This window comes from Candida pseudojiufengensis, assembly GCF_024610245.1.
Source record: "Candida pseudojiufengensis strain CBS 10847 chromosome Unknown scaffold12, whole genome shotgun sequence".
NCBI classification, from domain to species: domain Eukaryota; kingdom Fungi; phylum Ascomycota; class Pichiomycetes; order Serinales; family Debaryomycetaceae; genus Lodderomyces; species Lodderomyces pseudojiufengensis.
The window spans coordinates 195,929-209,070 of record NW_026261538.1 but is presented as its reverse complement, the minus strand read 5'-3'; the positions used below and the strand labels follow the sequence as shown (position 1 = coordinate 209,070).

Below are 13,142 nucleotides of genomic sequence, written 5' to 3'. Positions count from 1 at the left end.
ACAATAATGGATCACTAGTTTGATATGCTGCAAGTTTTTTTTTTATGTTGAAGCCAAAGAGTGGGTTTACCTTAAAACTATTTTTAAAATGACATGGAATGATTTTAAGGAAGCCATGAAGAAAAAGTTTTTGCCGTCCATTATTTCAAGAGAAGAATCTACCGACCAATATTGACAATTAAGCAAAAGTCAAGCGTTGAGAAATTGAATAAGGTGATGAATGTATCAGGTGTTTGGATAATGTACTAAGTTCAAATTGTACTACACTGGAACTTTAATTATTCCATTACCTTTTAAAACTGAATACAGAAGATTAATACTAATACACTAATATAATACAAATTTATATATATTGATGAAATTAAAAACTAATTGAAATTAAAATTTTACAAAACGAAATATAAAATAGAATAAATTGTAATAATATCATGTCTAATTACAATTTTTATTCTTATGTTGATGTCATTCCCCAACCTTTCATTAGAAATATAAAAATTTTATCATTAAATAGTTTGAAGAACTTTGAATTTACAATTAAGTAATCCATAACTTCTCTCTATATTTTTTTTAAATTTTGACGAAAATGAATAATAATTTTTGGTATAATAAATTATAATAATTTGAAAACTAAAAAGTTTATAATAAAGCAGCAGCAATAGCAACGAAACCAGCAGCAACACCAGCAACATTTTGAACAGCAGCACCTTCATATTCACTTACATTTTGAGGAACTGGAATTGAAGCAATAATTGATGATGAAGGAATTGGAGCTTCAGTTTCAATAGTTTCAGTTTCTTCAGCATCAGTATGAGCACATTCTGAACAAGTTACAGTTTGAGTTATAGTAATATCTTTAGTAATAGTACTTTCAATTAAACATGGTTCTTCAACTGTTAAATGAGTAGCTTCAGTAACAACAATTTCAGTAGCTTTACATGGTTCTTCAGTTGGACAAACTGTTAATTCTATAGTAGTTGGATTTGGACAATAAGTAACATAATTTGTAACAATAACATTTGTTGTTATAACTGTTCCATTTTCATAAATTTGAGCTGATGTTAAACCAGATAAAATTGAAGCTAAAGCTAATTTGGTGAATTGCATTTTAAATAAAGAATGTAAATAAGTTGGATTTTAGTATAATAAGCGAATGTAAAGGGTTGGATCGATAATGAATATAAAGAAGAAAAAGAAAAAAAAGAGAAGAGAAGAGTTAGATCAAATCAATTGAAGGATATACTCATAATCTTATATGAAACAAATTTTTGTTGTTGATTGTATATTCACCAGAAAATATTTTTGCAAGCTATATAATAAATATTACACAAATAGCCAAAAACCTGTATATAAGTAAACTCATACAAATAAGTTACGCGGTAAAACAACAACAATACAATTAATGATACAAAACCTTAGATTTAGTATCGTAAAGTATACTGGGTAAAGAAGCAGTAAGTAATGTAGTTTCCAAATTGGGGAATTGTAATAAATTATTATTAAATGTATGGAGTAGTAGTAGTAGTGTAATTTGGTATGAAACATTCAATTTTTTTCTTATCATCAAAAGAAGTTTAAAAATCATACAATTTTGACTTATAATAATCGACAAAGTGTAAACAAATAAACAAATAAACAAATTATTATAAATCAAGAAAAGAGAGAAGAAAGAAGGCTATGGGAGAACAAATGTGTTGATGTTTCATTTGAAAGCTTATTCATTCGACATTCAGCGTTTTATGGTTTTTTTTGATTTTTTGTCTTTTGATTTTTTGAAGCCGTTTTTCATGTGAGAGGTTTAAAGACGAAAAGATCTAGAATTTAAACGATTTAACGCAAAAAAATCGTTATGAGATTCATCATATGCTAGATGTGTTATTCTACTTGTCAAGTTATAGACCATCAAATCAATTGCAGATGAATTTTATTTCTTTTTTTGGCTAAAGATTTCGTATCACAAAAATTATAGATTCGAGATCTCTGCTAATATGTATGAAAAGTTTGATTTCAAAAAATTTTCACATTTCTTAGAGTCTTGTGATGTTTGATGAGACGAATATGATAGATGTTTCAGGTTAAAATTCATATGAATTTAAAGAGAATGTAGACCTTAAAAGCTTGGTATGAAACGAAAATTGTATCCACGTCTTATCTTTGTCAAAATTTATAGTTTTAGTTTTAACCTTAAATTTGAAGTAATTTCACGAATTTTACATATGATTTAGGAGCACTTGAAATCGTTCTAGTACTTGAAAGTTGTTTAAAAGTTTCATCTATTGAAAATATGTTAGGATGCACATTGAAGCAGTCCCAATTTACTCAAAGCTATCTATGTAGGCCACGCGTTTCAGAAATGTAAAATTGATTAAACATAAGTTAGTTTGATTTTGTTCCAGGTTGGACGTAAGATTACGCGGCTATCGTTCCAAAATTTAATTATTCCCCCAGAAATGATTCTTTTGTACGACGAAGTTGTGAAACTATTAGCCCATTAATAACGTTTTCCAACGCTCTTATCTATCAAGCTCAAAAATACCCAAATAGTATGTGGATTAAAGTTATAAGAGAAACTCAATTTAGTAACTGCTATACCTAAAAGGTTAGCTTCACAAGATAAAGTTAGGATAAGCTTTTCTCATTAACTTTTGGAAAAGTTAAAATTAGTTGATAACCCAAAAATTGAGGTCCAAATTACAACAACTTAGAAGTGAAAGCAAGCATTTGGGAAATGCTTTGGAATAACAAATAAGTTGATTCACATTATTGTCTTCATGATACTTATCTATCCAGGCTTTGTCGTAAAATTATACCGTATTTACAATCGTAAATTCTAGTTGTGTTGTTTGATATTACTCAATTCACGCGAACAAAAATCGTTTTGTTATTGTTTACATTTTTACGATATTTTTTTCTCGTATCTTTCTTTTTTACTCCTAATCTAATATCGGATGATTTTAATGATTTTGTGACGAAGTAAAGGTTACATCACAACCCCATGATTTCATCGATTTTCTCCTCTTTTCACTATTGTGAAATGGTATTTGTTTCTCCATGACCTTGAGTTTGTGGTAAATTTCGTTAGTTCAAATTTAAGTCATTTCAAAACACCACAGTCAAAGTCAAATCCAATCAATTGAAATCAACTTCAACTGCAATCTACTATTAGAATTAAAACTTTAAAAAATCATATAATTATCTAAATGTACTTTTATATATCTAACAAACAAAAGAAAAAAGAAAGTCTAATTTGGAGTATAACCTAAAGAATAATCACCTTGAATCCATGAATTCAACATATCTAAAGCATTTGAAGGTTGATCAAAAGGTACCATATGACCAGCATCATAAATTCTTAAAAATGTAAAAATATCATAATTTTTAACTTGACCACCAATTTTACCTTTTGAACTAGAAGGTTTCCAAGGTTTTAAAGGTAAATTTGCAAAATGTTCACTATTATTATATTCTAATTTATTTACCCAAGCATAATTTCCTAACCAATTACATATAAAATCTTTATCACCAGCATAAATTAAAACAGGTATATTTTTATTTAATAATTCTGCAACATATTGTTGGAATGGCTTGGATTCATCACCATCTAACAAAAAATTTCTAAAAACTTTATCATCACATGATGTAAAAATATCAATATTTGACGCTCCAACTGCTGATTTAACATAATCTAAATTTAAATAATCATCCATATAATTCATTTCAATATAACAATTTCCACCTTCTTCAGCACATGATTTTCTAATATCATAAGGATTTAATCCTGTTTGAGCATAAGGTTGAAATAGCTTAGTGTCACAATAATATTGAGATGGTACACAAGTTAAAGAATTTTGAAATTTATAACATAATTTAGTTAATTTTAAACAATTTGGTAAATCTTTTTCCATTTGTTCACATTCAGATTCAGTTAATACTGGTTTATAACCACCTTGACCACATGCCATTGGTTGATAAGCAGTAGATTGAATTAATGGATCTGTGATACCATTTCCAATTAATATTGAACTTAATTCAAAAGATCTATCTGCATTTTTTAAAATTTCATTTGCGAAAGAAGGAATATAATGACCAGCATAACTTTCTCCAGCAATATGAAATTTATTATTTAAAAATTGAGGAAATTTTTGAAAAAATAATTCTAAAAATATATAAACATTTTTTGCTGCAGTTTTAGTGTTTTTAACTTCATTATCACCACCATAATAAGAATATCCAACTCCAACAGGTTGATCTAAAAATATAACACTTGCATTTGAATTCCATGAATATGGATTATAAACAGGTTGTAAAGTAGAATTTATTGATGATGGACCTAATTCAAAAAATAAACCTGTTGAACTACTACATCCTGGACCACCATTTAACCATAATACTATTGGATCCTTAGCTGGATCATTTCTACTTTCAAAAAACCAAAAAAAATAATGATGATCTATTGAATCTATATCTATATAACCAGTATATTGTTTTACAGTATCTAAACCTAAAATTTCTGGATTATTTGATTTAATTCTTAATTTAGATTCTTTAAATTTTAAATTTGTTAAAATTTCAAAATTTTCTTCATTATTCTTTGGTGGTGATGGCTTTTCTTTTGATGGTTTTGAAGGTTTAAAATTTGATTGAAATTCATTAATTAATTTTTCAATTTTATTAATTGATAAATCCTTAATCATACTATCCCATGCATGATTTAAAACATTTTGATTATCTTTAGTTAATTTATGAAAATTTCCAATATCTTTATGTTTTGCCAATAATTGATTTTTATTTTCTACTTCTTTTACTTTTATTTCTTCTTTTTCATTGATTAATATAACTTGATTCTTATCTCCTCCAAAAATCCAATTATTTAAAAATGCACTAGTTGAGGAAACTAATATTAATGATTGAACTATCCCGTTTAACTTCATCTTGCAATACCAATTAACTTAAACAAAACTGGGTAAAAGTAACGAATGTAGTTGGTTTAATGTAATTGAGATAAGAAGAAACTGTAGTACAAATAGACTGTAAATTTAACTGGTTATATAATTTTATTGAATGGCTTCAAAAAAGCGAGAACCGATTAAAAAGCGGAATTATTTACTAAAATGGAAATTGGGATTAGCGACCATTTAATACCATTTAATAAGGGAAACGATACCATTGAAGTTGATTAGGTCTACCTTACATAACGAAATAAATGTAACTCGAAGGATACAAACTCAGTAACAACGTTATAAAGGTTAAGGATGTCTTATGTGAATTTGGTGACAACAAGGAATGTAGTACTAATTTTCTTGCGAAATTTTTCAAAAAAAGTAGATTTCTTGCTTCCGCTCAAACAGTGCTTTTGTTCAATAACTGTTTTTCTTACTTAGATGCAACCATTTCTGTCTATCTCCATATCTAATACTTGAAACAACTAGCTCAACTCAATTTCAATTTGGTTGCAAAAAAATCTATTTTGTTAAACTGCACACGACTTTCTCATGATATTATTAAATTTGGTTTCAAATTTATTTTTCAGACAACACTAAACAAATCAAAACATCAAAACAAGCCAAAATGCCTACACTACTACCTATCACACCTAGTTCCAAAACAACTATACCACTATCTAACCCAACTACTCAAAATGGAATCACTCAATATCAAAGTATAGGTACAGGATTTTATACTCCTTATAATCAACCACCACAACCAATTGGTACTGGTCATCCAGGAATTGATGTAAAACAAAGAATAATAATGGCTTTAAAATCAGGTATACAATCAGAAACAGATTGGGCATTAAGTGAAGTAGCTAAATATAGTACATTTTTAATATTTGAAAATGATTCATTTGTAGCTAATGAATTAATTAAATGTATGACATTATTATATCAATTAATTAAAGATAAAAAATATAATTTAATAAATCAAAATATAATGCGTCATAGTTTAGATGCTTTAGTTACTTTAAGAAATTCAGCTCAAGATTTACAAAACCAACAATGGTTATCACAAGTTCCTAATTTTAAAAAACAGCTTACTGAAATTTTAAAATTTTTATATAATTGGAATTATACTGCTGGTTTCAAAATTTTAGAATTAATTGAATTTGATGATGAATTTTATGAAGCTTTAATATATGTATTAGATTTAATTGAACCATTAACTTGTTATTATATAAATAATAGTAAAAATGATGTTTTATTTCATACATTATTTCAAATTTTAACAATAACAAAAGATAAAACAATTTTTATAACTTCATTAAAATGTGTATCTCATTTATTAATTACTTGGGATAAATCTGATCAAACAAAAGAGGAAGAAGACGATGATCATGAAGAAGAAGAAGAACTAAATTCAAAAAATATCACAAATAATTGTATTGATTCTATAACAGAGGATCAATTACAAACAATAATAAATACTTTATTAGTAGCAGATAATGAATTAAATTATGCAGTTTTATATTTTATAAAAATGTATCTTTTTTCAAAAGCAATATATCAAGATTATTCTGTGAAGGATTCACAAAGATTAAGATTAAAAAAATTATTACAATTAAATACAACAAAAATCAATTTAGAAATATTATTAAAGCAACTCCCTTTATTAATAGTTACTGATTTACCATTAATTGAACCAGTAGAATTAAAATTAGCACCAAATACAGAATTATCAAAAAGATCTTCAAATTCTGGATCACCAACAACTGCACCTGAATTAAATGAAGAATTATATAAAATTTTAATAAATTTTCCTGAACCTGCAAGAGCTACAACATGGTTACATTGTTGTTATGAACCAACATTAACTGAAGAATTAGAAGTAACTCAAATTTCAATATGGAAAGCTTATGAAACTCAATTTAAAGAAGTTTGGCAAAATAATGAAAATAATGATAAAATTCAACCTATATATCATCAATTATTACCAGCTGTTGATTTTATAAAAAATGTAACAAAAGCATTTCCAAGAGCAGAAGCAAAAGTATTAAATTTAAATACTGAAACTTCTGAAGATGAAACTCCAAAAAGAAAATTTATTATAAGAGGTATTAAACCAAGACAATTTCCAGTAAGTATAGAAAAGGGGAATTATGAAGCAATTCGACCATTAAAAGATATTGAAACAACAACCACCAAAAGTAATAGTGAATTACCAATTGGACACATAAATGAAACAAAATTTAAACAAAATTTAAATTTTCAATTTATAAATTTAGATAAACAGATTTTAAAAAATTCTTACCAGCTAAATCTTTTAAATTTAATTAGTCATAAAATTTTAAAATATATAATAACTGAAGTATTAGATAAAGAAACTTCAGATTCAATACATTATGCTTCAAATTTATTTAAATTACATAATGATTATTGGTTACCTGATTTAATTTTTACAAATCCTGGACTTTTACAAACTGGTATTATTGAAAATGATTGGTTTAAATATCTTATATAGATTAATAATATAGATATGTATAAGAATGTAATTATTTTGCAATCAAAATTTCATTGGTCTTTTTTGAAAAATTGATTGTCTATAAAGAATTTTTTGAAGTTTCTTGTGCATTTTGAAATTTTATCAACATAACAAGGTTGCCATTGGAGTACCCTTTGTTTTTAAGCTTTAAATGTTGTATTTACTTTCGTTTTAACACATATAAAGTGCGTTTCCGTTCTTTTTTCTTGCTCTAGTTTAGGTTGTTAACCGTTTGAAATCCATTTGTAGGTGTTCCATATAGTTTTCACAAAAAATATGTCGATAATTTTTAACAAGTTTTTTTGAAATCTTTTAGAAATGGCTTTTCCCATTAAATGCTTATTTCAAAATTTTTTGAAGATAAATACTGGTTTATCTTCAAAGAATTTTGAAACATGCATTTTCATTTCTCTCCGTGCTCCTGCAGAAAAATAACTTTAATTTAAATATCAATCAATCAATAAGATCCAATGCAGATATTGAGAGGGACAATATCAAACCCTTTCTTCCAAATTTGGAAATTGATTTAAATGGCTTGGAAATTGATTTAAATGGCCATCCTCACTTTGCCAAGCAAACTTTTAGATTCAGATGATTAAAATAAAGCAAATTCAAATTCGGAAGAAAGGTTTTAATTAGTATCCCTCTCAATTAGCATTAATTTGACCTAAGATGCAGCGTAGTTGGTTTTGAATACAAATAACTGGATGTATTATCTTTTTTTTTCAAAATTAATTAGTTAGTTAGCTTTGTCCGTCTCAATTTTAATTGCCACTTAACCTGAAATGACTCCAGTTTGCCTCCTTAAACAAAATTGAAAAAAAGAAGGACTAAAAGTTAATATAATAATATCAAATCGATATTGATGTCTAATAAAACAATCAAAAATGGAATTTGAAGCGGAAATCAATCAGTCTATAGAATACCCAAGAAAGGTCAACATTTAATCTTAATGTTTCCCTGTTGTTGAGTTTTCTTTGCATTAATTGGTCTTCAGCTTTTTCAATTCCCAAGTTTGATTGTTTTCCGAACTATCAATAAAGATTGAATCTTGTTAAAAATATTAAATCATTAAAAAAATATTCATAGTTAGTAATTATGTAATTGTATCAGATGTTCATCGTATAAGTATGAAGATTCATTGTCCATGATTAAGAACGATTTGATATGTGACTTAATATTTGTTGCCCTATTTTTGGCCGCTTCTGGCGTGCCAACGGTGTTTCTTTTTTGTAATGTCATAACGTATTGATTGTTATGTATCAGTTGATTTCAAATACATATTGAAAAACTTCGTATAATGTGTAGACTTATGTCTTTTGGGTTGTTTTTGTATTGTTTGTTGACGAGTGGCGAGTTCTATAACTCTAATTATAAAATGAATCAACCATTGCTATAAAAGTTGATTTTTTAGTTTTGGTAAACTCAATCGATGATAATGTATACTCTCTGACTTAACTCTTGTAAAATTCCCAAATGAACTGATGTATATTACTTCCCATCAACATGTCAACTAACTTACTTGTATTAATATTTTTGAGGGAAAAAAAATGATGTCAGGAAAAAATCAAATGTTTTAATTCAGTAAGTATCATATTCTACCATAATTTTCATGCAATAATGACTGGGAAAAATCAATTACCAGCACATGTTAGAGCAACAGATGCTATTCATAGATTAACCGTTTTAGGACTCGTGGGGTTCTGTGTTATTGGAGGTGGTTCAATATTATTTAATATTTGGGCAAATTCAGATTATTCACCTTTTAATAAAAATAAATTAAAATTTGATCAAGAACAATATCATGAAGTTAGAAATGATGAAAAGAAACCTGAATAGTTTGTCACGAAGAGGAGTTTTAGTAAAGAAGGAGAAATAAAGGGAAAGTCGTCTTGTACATAGTGGAGAAATGAAAGTTTACATCAATATTAATATATATTTTCTAAATGATGTTCATGTTTTTATACGTTTACTTGAATCGATTTCATCATCTAGATCTTGTTTTCGTTTTTTAATAAATTCAGGAGTAGGAGTTGGATCAACAATATCAATAATACTACTTGATTTTTTCTTTTTCCTTTTTATGGGTTCTAAATTATTACTTAATTGTAATACATTTTTCAAATATTTATAATTGGATTCATTTATATCATCAAATTCTTTTTGATTTATTGGATTTATTATAACTAAATCATAATCAAATGTGAAAGTTTTATTACATATTGGACATTGAGATGTTTTTGTGGATCCATCACTAAGTGATTTCTTTAATTCTTTTAATAATTTATAAGACATTACACAACCACAAGTTCTTAAATATGAATAATGTGTTTTATCATCTAATTCTTTTGTTATAGGACATTGAAAATGTGGAATATTTTTTATAATTTTCCATGTTATTGTAACAGTCTTTAAATCTTTTAAAGTTTTTAAATGTTGAAATTGTACTTTCAATTTTGATTTATCTAATTTAACCTCCAAGAGGTACTGTAGTATCTTTTCTTTTATATATAATTTACCTTTAAAATCTCCAACAATTGGTGAATTATTATACAATGGTAATCCTGATATTGCACAACTTTGTAGTAGAATTTGTTCTTTATTTTCTCCTTCTTGTAGTTCTTTCTTTTGAGTTAGGTTATGTAATTGTAGTATATCCAGTCGTTTAGCTGTTGTACCTCCATCTGCACCCATTATAATCTGTTTGTTTGGGTAAGATAAGAGATTGTTTTATAATTGTTCTGGAACAAAAAAAATAAAATCAGATAACATCAAAATTTATCACCAACTTTTCACAATCAGATCCAAATACAAATTCACTCCACATAATGTCTCAGAAAATAGATCTAAATTCATTACCACCACAACAATTGGTTGAATTTCGAAAAAATATAGATCAAGAAATAAATCATTTTACTCAATCATTACAAGCTTTACAAACTGCACAAACTAAATTAAAAGATTGTATAACAAGTATAAATAATTTAGAAAATTCAAAACAAAATGATTTATTAATACCATTAACAAGTTCATTATATATACCTGGTAAAACAGTGACAAAACAAGAATTTTTAGTAGATATTGGAACTGGTTATTATGTTTCTAAATCTTCAGATGATGCAAAAAAGGTATATGATAAAAAAATTAAAAAATTAGACGAAGATGGAAAGAAGTTAAAAGATATATTAATTCAAAAAAATGAAATATTAAATGGTATAAATTTAATATTAAGAAAGAAAGTAATAGAGATGGAAAAGAATAATGAACAACAACAATAACTTCAGTTAATAATTTTTATTAAATATAAATGGTTCTGAAAAAATCTCTTGTAAATTTTTCCTTTTAACATTACCCATACCAGGAATATTACTTAAATTATCATCATTTTTACAACAATTTAAAATAATTTCTTTAACAGATTTATAATTTGCTAATAAATTAGATACATCAGTTTTATTAATTGATTTTATACCAGTAAAAGCTTCAATAACACTTGAATTATAATCATTACCTTTAAATCCTTTTATATTTTTACTTGTTTGTACAGGAGAATTATCAAAATGTTTTCCTAATGCAATATAATTTCCAGCTTCTTCAAATGACCAAGCTAATACTAATGATAAATCATGCTTTATACAAAAATCAGATAACTTTCTTATAGATTCATGATGAGATTCAATATCAACCACAACTAATAGAACTCTTAATACTTTATCATCTTTTGTTGTTGTCACGCTAGATCCTTTATTTAATTTTTTTATTCTTGTCCATATGTATTCTGGTCTTAACTTATAATATTTTAAAGATAGGAATAAAATTTGGAAAGTTGAATTTATATAATAATCTGATAATATTGAAGAATCGAATGACCATGGTACTGTTTTCATCATTGAATCACTTAAAAGGGGATTTTTCTCTTGAGATTTGTGTACAAGAATTTCTGATGGTCCTGTAGATCTAGATGGATTTAATGATCTTTTATTTCGTATTTGAGCTGCTGATGATGATGATTTGGTGGTGGTAGTAGTAGTTGCTTGAGCTGATTGAGGTGGAGGAGGTACTGGTTTTGCTGTTGGTTTTTCTAATGTAGTTCTGGGGATTGTTACGTCAACATATTTGCTAGTAATTTGTGCCGATGATCCTTGTTGTTGCTGAGGTGCTTGTGGTGGTGGTGGTGCTTGTGGTGGTGGTGGTGCTTGTGGTGGTGGTGGTGCTTGTTGTTTTGGTGGTTCATTCCTTTTTCTTTTTTCAATAGTTATATCATTTTCTGAGAAATCACCACCATATTCATTTCTCATTCGTTTTACTCCAGCTAGTATGCTAGCAAAAGATGACGCGTCTATATTTTTATTTGAATCATTGTTGTTGGTATTATTTGAATCAGACATTTATTTGATGAGAAGATAAAGTTTTTGATAAGATAGAAGATTTATTTTTTTTTGTTTGCGCAAATTTATTATATCAAGTTAGATACTTCAAAACTCATATTACTTCAAATTTCATCATCGTGAAGTATTACAATTCACCAACAAAATGTCAAACTACGAAAAACTAGATGAAATAGACAATTGTTAAGTAAATTGGGGGGTTTTCAATAATTTAAAAATGAGATAAGATTCTCCTATTTCGCACCGGTATCGCGTTTCAGATTTTGACTTATAAAACAAATATTAATTGTCATAAATTTGAAAGTTGCAAAATAATTCTATATACTCCAAGAAAGAGTATGTCAGCTTACTCAGAAACAAATTTCAACTCACAACATTATGATGATTCAAGACCTAACTACACTCCTCAATTTTATAAAGAATTAATTAATTATCATTCTGAAAAAGGAGGAGAATTTAATTTAGCTGTTGATATAGGATGTGGATCAGGATTTGTTACATTTGAATTAATTAAATATTTTAAAAATGTTATTGGTACTGATCCATCAAGAACAATGATTGATCAATGTAATAAAAATGTAACAAACAAAAATTCAATTGAATTTTTGATTGGAACAGCTGAAAATCAACCTTCAAAAATAAAACCAAATTCTGTAGATTTAATAACTGGAGCAGAATGTTGTCATTGGGTAAATCATGAAAGATTTTATAAAGAATCTGCTAGAGTCTTGAAACAGAATGGTACTTTAGCTTATTGGTTTTATAAAGATCCAATATTTATAGGATATCCAGAAGCTAATAAAATTTATGAAAATTACACGTATAATTCATCAATTGAAAAATTAGGTAGTGGATATGAAAAGTGGATGGGTAATTATTATCAACAACCAGGTCATGATTATTTAAGAAGTTTACTTAAAGAAAAATCACCTCCAAATGATTTATATTATGATGTTATAAGACATGAATATATAGTAGATAGAGATGGAGTACCTAAAAACGAAGTAGATCCTTTCAAAACTAAAACACCATTATTTATAAAAAAGACAATTAATATGAAATGGTTTTTAAATTATGTTAAAAGTTGGAGTGCTTATCATGCTTGGATGAAAGATCATGGAGATAAATATGATATTGCAGAAGAATTTATAAATGAATTAAAAAATAAATTAAATTGGAATGATGATACTGAAATTGAAGTTATATGGGATACAGTATATACATTTGCTAGAAAAAGACAAACACGCTTAGTGAATAGATAGAATGACTGATTTGACGTTA

The 13,142-nt window shown here is 26.7% G+C and overlaps 8 protein-coding genes across 8 annotated transcripts; 4 read left to right on the top strand and 4 right to left on the bottom strand. All coding sequences in view use genetic code 12, as the record gives it.

The window, feature by feature from the left end:
• Positions 1-636: 636 nt before the first annotated feature.
• PGA26 (Pga26p) lies at positions 637-1,104 on the bottom strand (the record flags this gene model as incomplete). Its single annotated transcript, XM_051759610.1, has 1 exon — positions 637-1,104. The coding sequence occupies one exon, from the start codon at positions 1,102-1,104 to the stop codon at positions 637-639; it is 468 nt and encodes a 155-aa protein (XP_051612640.1).
• A 2,135-nt stretch (positions 1,105-3,239) lies between these two features.
• Positions 3,240-4,928, bottom strand: PRC3 (carboxypeptidase C; the record flags this gene model as incomplete). Its single annotated transcript, XM_051759609.1, has 1 exon — positions 3,240-4,928. The coding sequence occupies one exon, from the start codon at positions 4,926-4,928 to the stop codon at positions 3,240-3,242; it is 1,689 nt and encodes a 562-aa protein (XP_051612639.1).
• Positions 4,929-5,565: 637 nt separating this feature from the next.
• KGF55_004678 (uncharacterized protein) lies at positions 5,566-7,452 on the top strand (the record flags this gene model as incomplete). Its single annotated transcript, XM_051759608.1, has 1 exon — positions 5,566-7,452. One exon carries the CDS (start codon positions 5,566-5,568, stop codon positions 7,450-7,452), a length of 1,887 nt encoding a protein of 628 aa, XP_051612638.1.
• A 1,641-nt stretch (positions 7,453-9,093) lies between these two features.
• KGF55_004677 (uncharacterized protein) lies at positions 9,094-9,312 on the top strand (the record flags this gene model as incomplete). The annotated part of the gene is made up of 1 exon (XM_051759607.1): positions 9,094-9,312. One exon carries the CDS (start codon positions 9,094-9,096, stop codon positions 9,310-9,312), a length of 219 nt encoding a protein of 72 aa, XP_051612637.1.
• Positions 9,313-9,426: 114 nt separating this feature from the next.
• KGF55_004676 (uncharacterized protein) lies at positions 9,427-10,167 on the bottom strand (the record flags this gene model as incomplete). The annotated part of the gene is made up of 1 exon (XM_051759605.1): positions 9,427-10,167. One exon carries the CDS (start codon positions 10,165-10,167, stop codon positions 9,427-9,429), a length of 741 nt encoding a protein of 246 aa, XP_051612636.1.
• A 134-nt stretch (positions 10,168-10,301) lies between these two features.
• On the top strand, positions 10,302-10,751 carry GIM5 (Gim5p; the record flags this gene model as incomplete). Its single annotated transcript, XM_051759604.1, has 1 exon — positions 10,302-10,751. The coding sequence occupies one exon, from the start codon at positions 10,302-10,304 to the stop codon at positions 10,749-10,751; it is 450 nt and encodes a 149-aa protein (XP_051612635.1).
• A 6-nt stretch (positions 10,752-10,757) lies between these two features.
• On the bottom strand, positions 10,758-11,861 carry RAD10 (Rad10p; the record flags this gene model as incomplete). The annotated part of the gene is made up of 1 exon (XM_051759603.1): positions 10,758-11,861. One exon carries the CDS (start codon positions 11,859-11,861, stop codon positions 10,758-10,760), a length of 1,104 nt encoding a protein of 367 aa, XP_051612634.1.
• Positions 11,862-12,199: 338 nt separating this feature from the next.
• KGF55_004673 (uncharacterized protein) lies at positions 12,200-13,123 on the top strand (the record flags this gene model as incomplete). Its single annotated transcript, XM_051759602.1, has 1 exon — positions 12,200-13,123. One exon carries the CDS (start codon positions 12,200-12,202, stop codon positions 13,121-13,123), a length of 924 nt encoding a protein of 307 aa, XP_051612633.1.
• Positions 13,124-13,142: the final 19 nt, after the last annotated feature.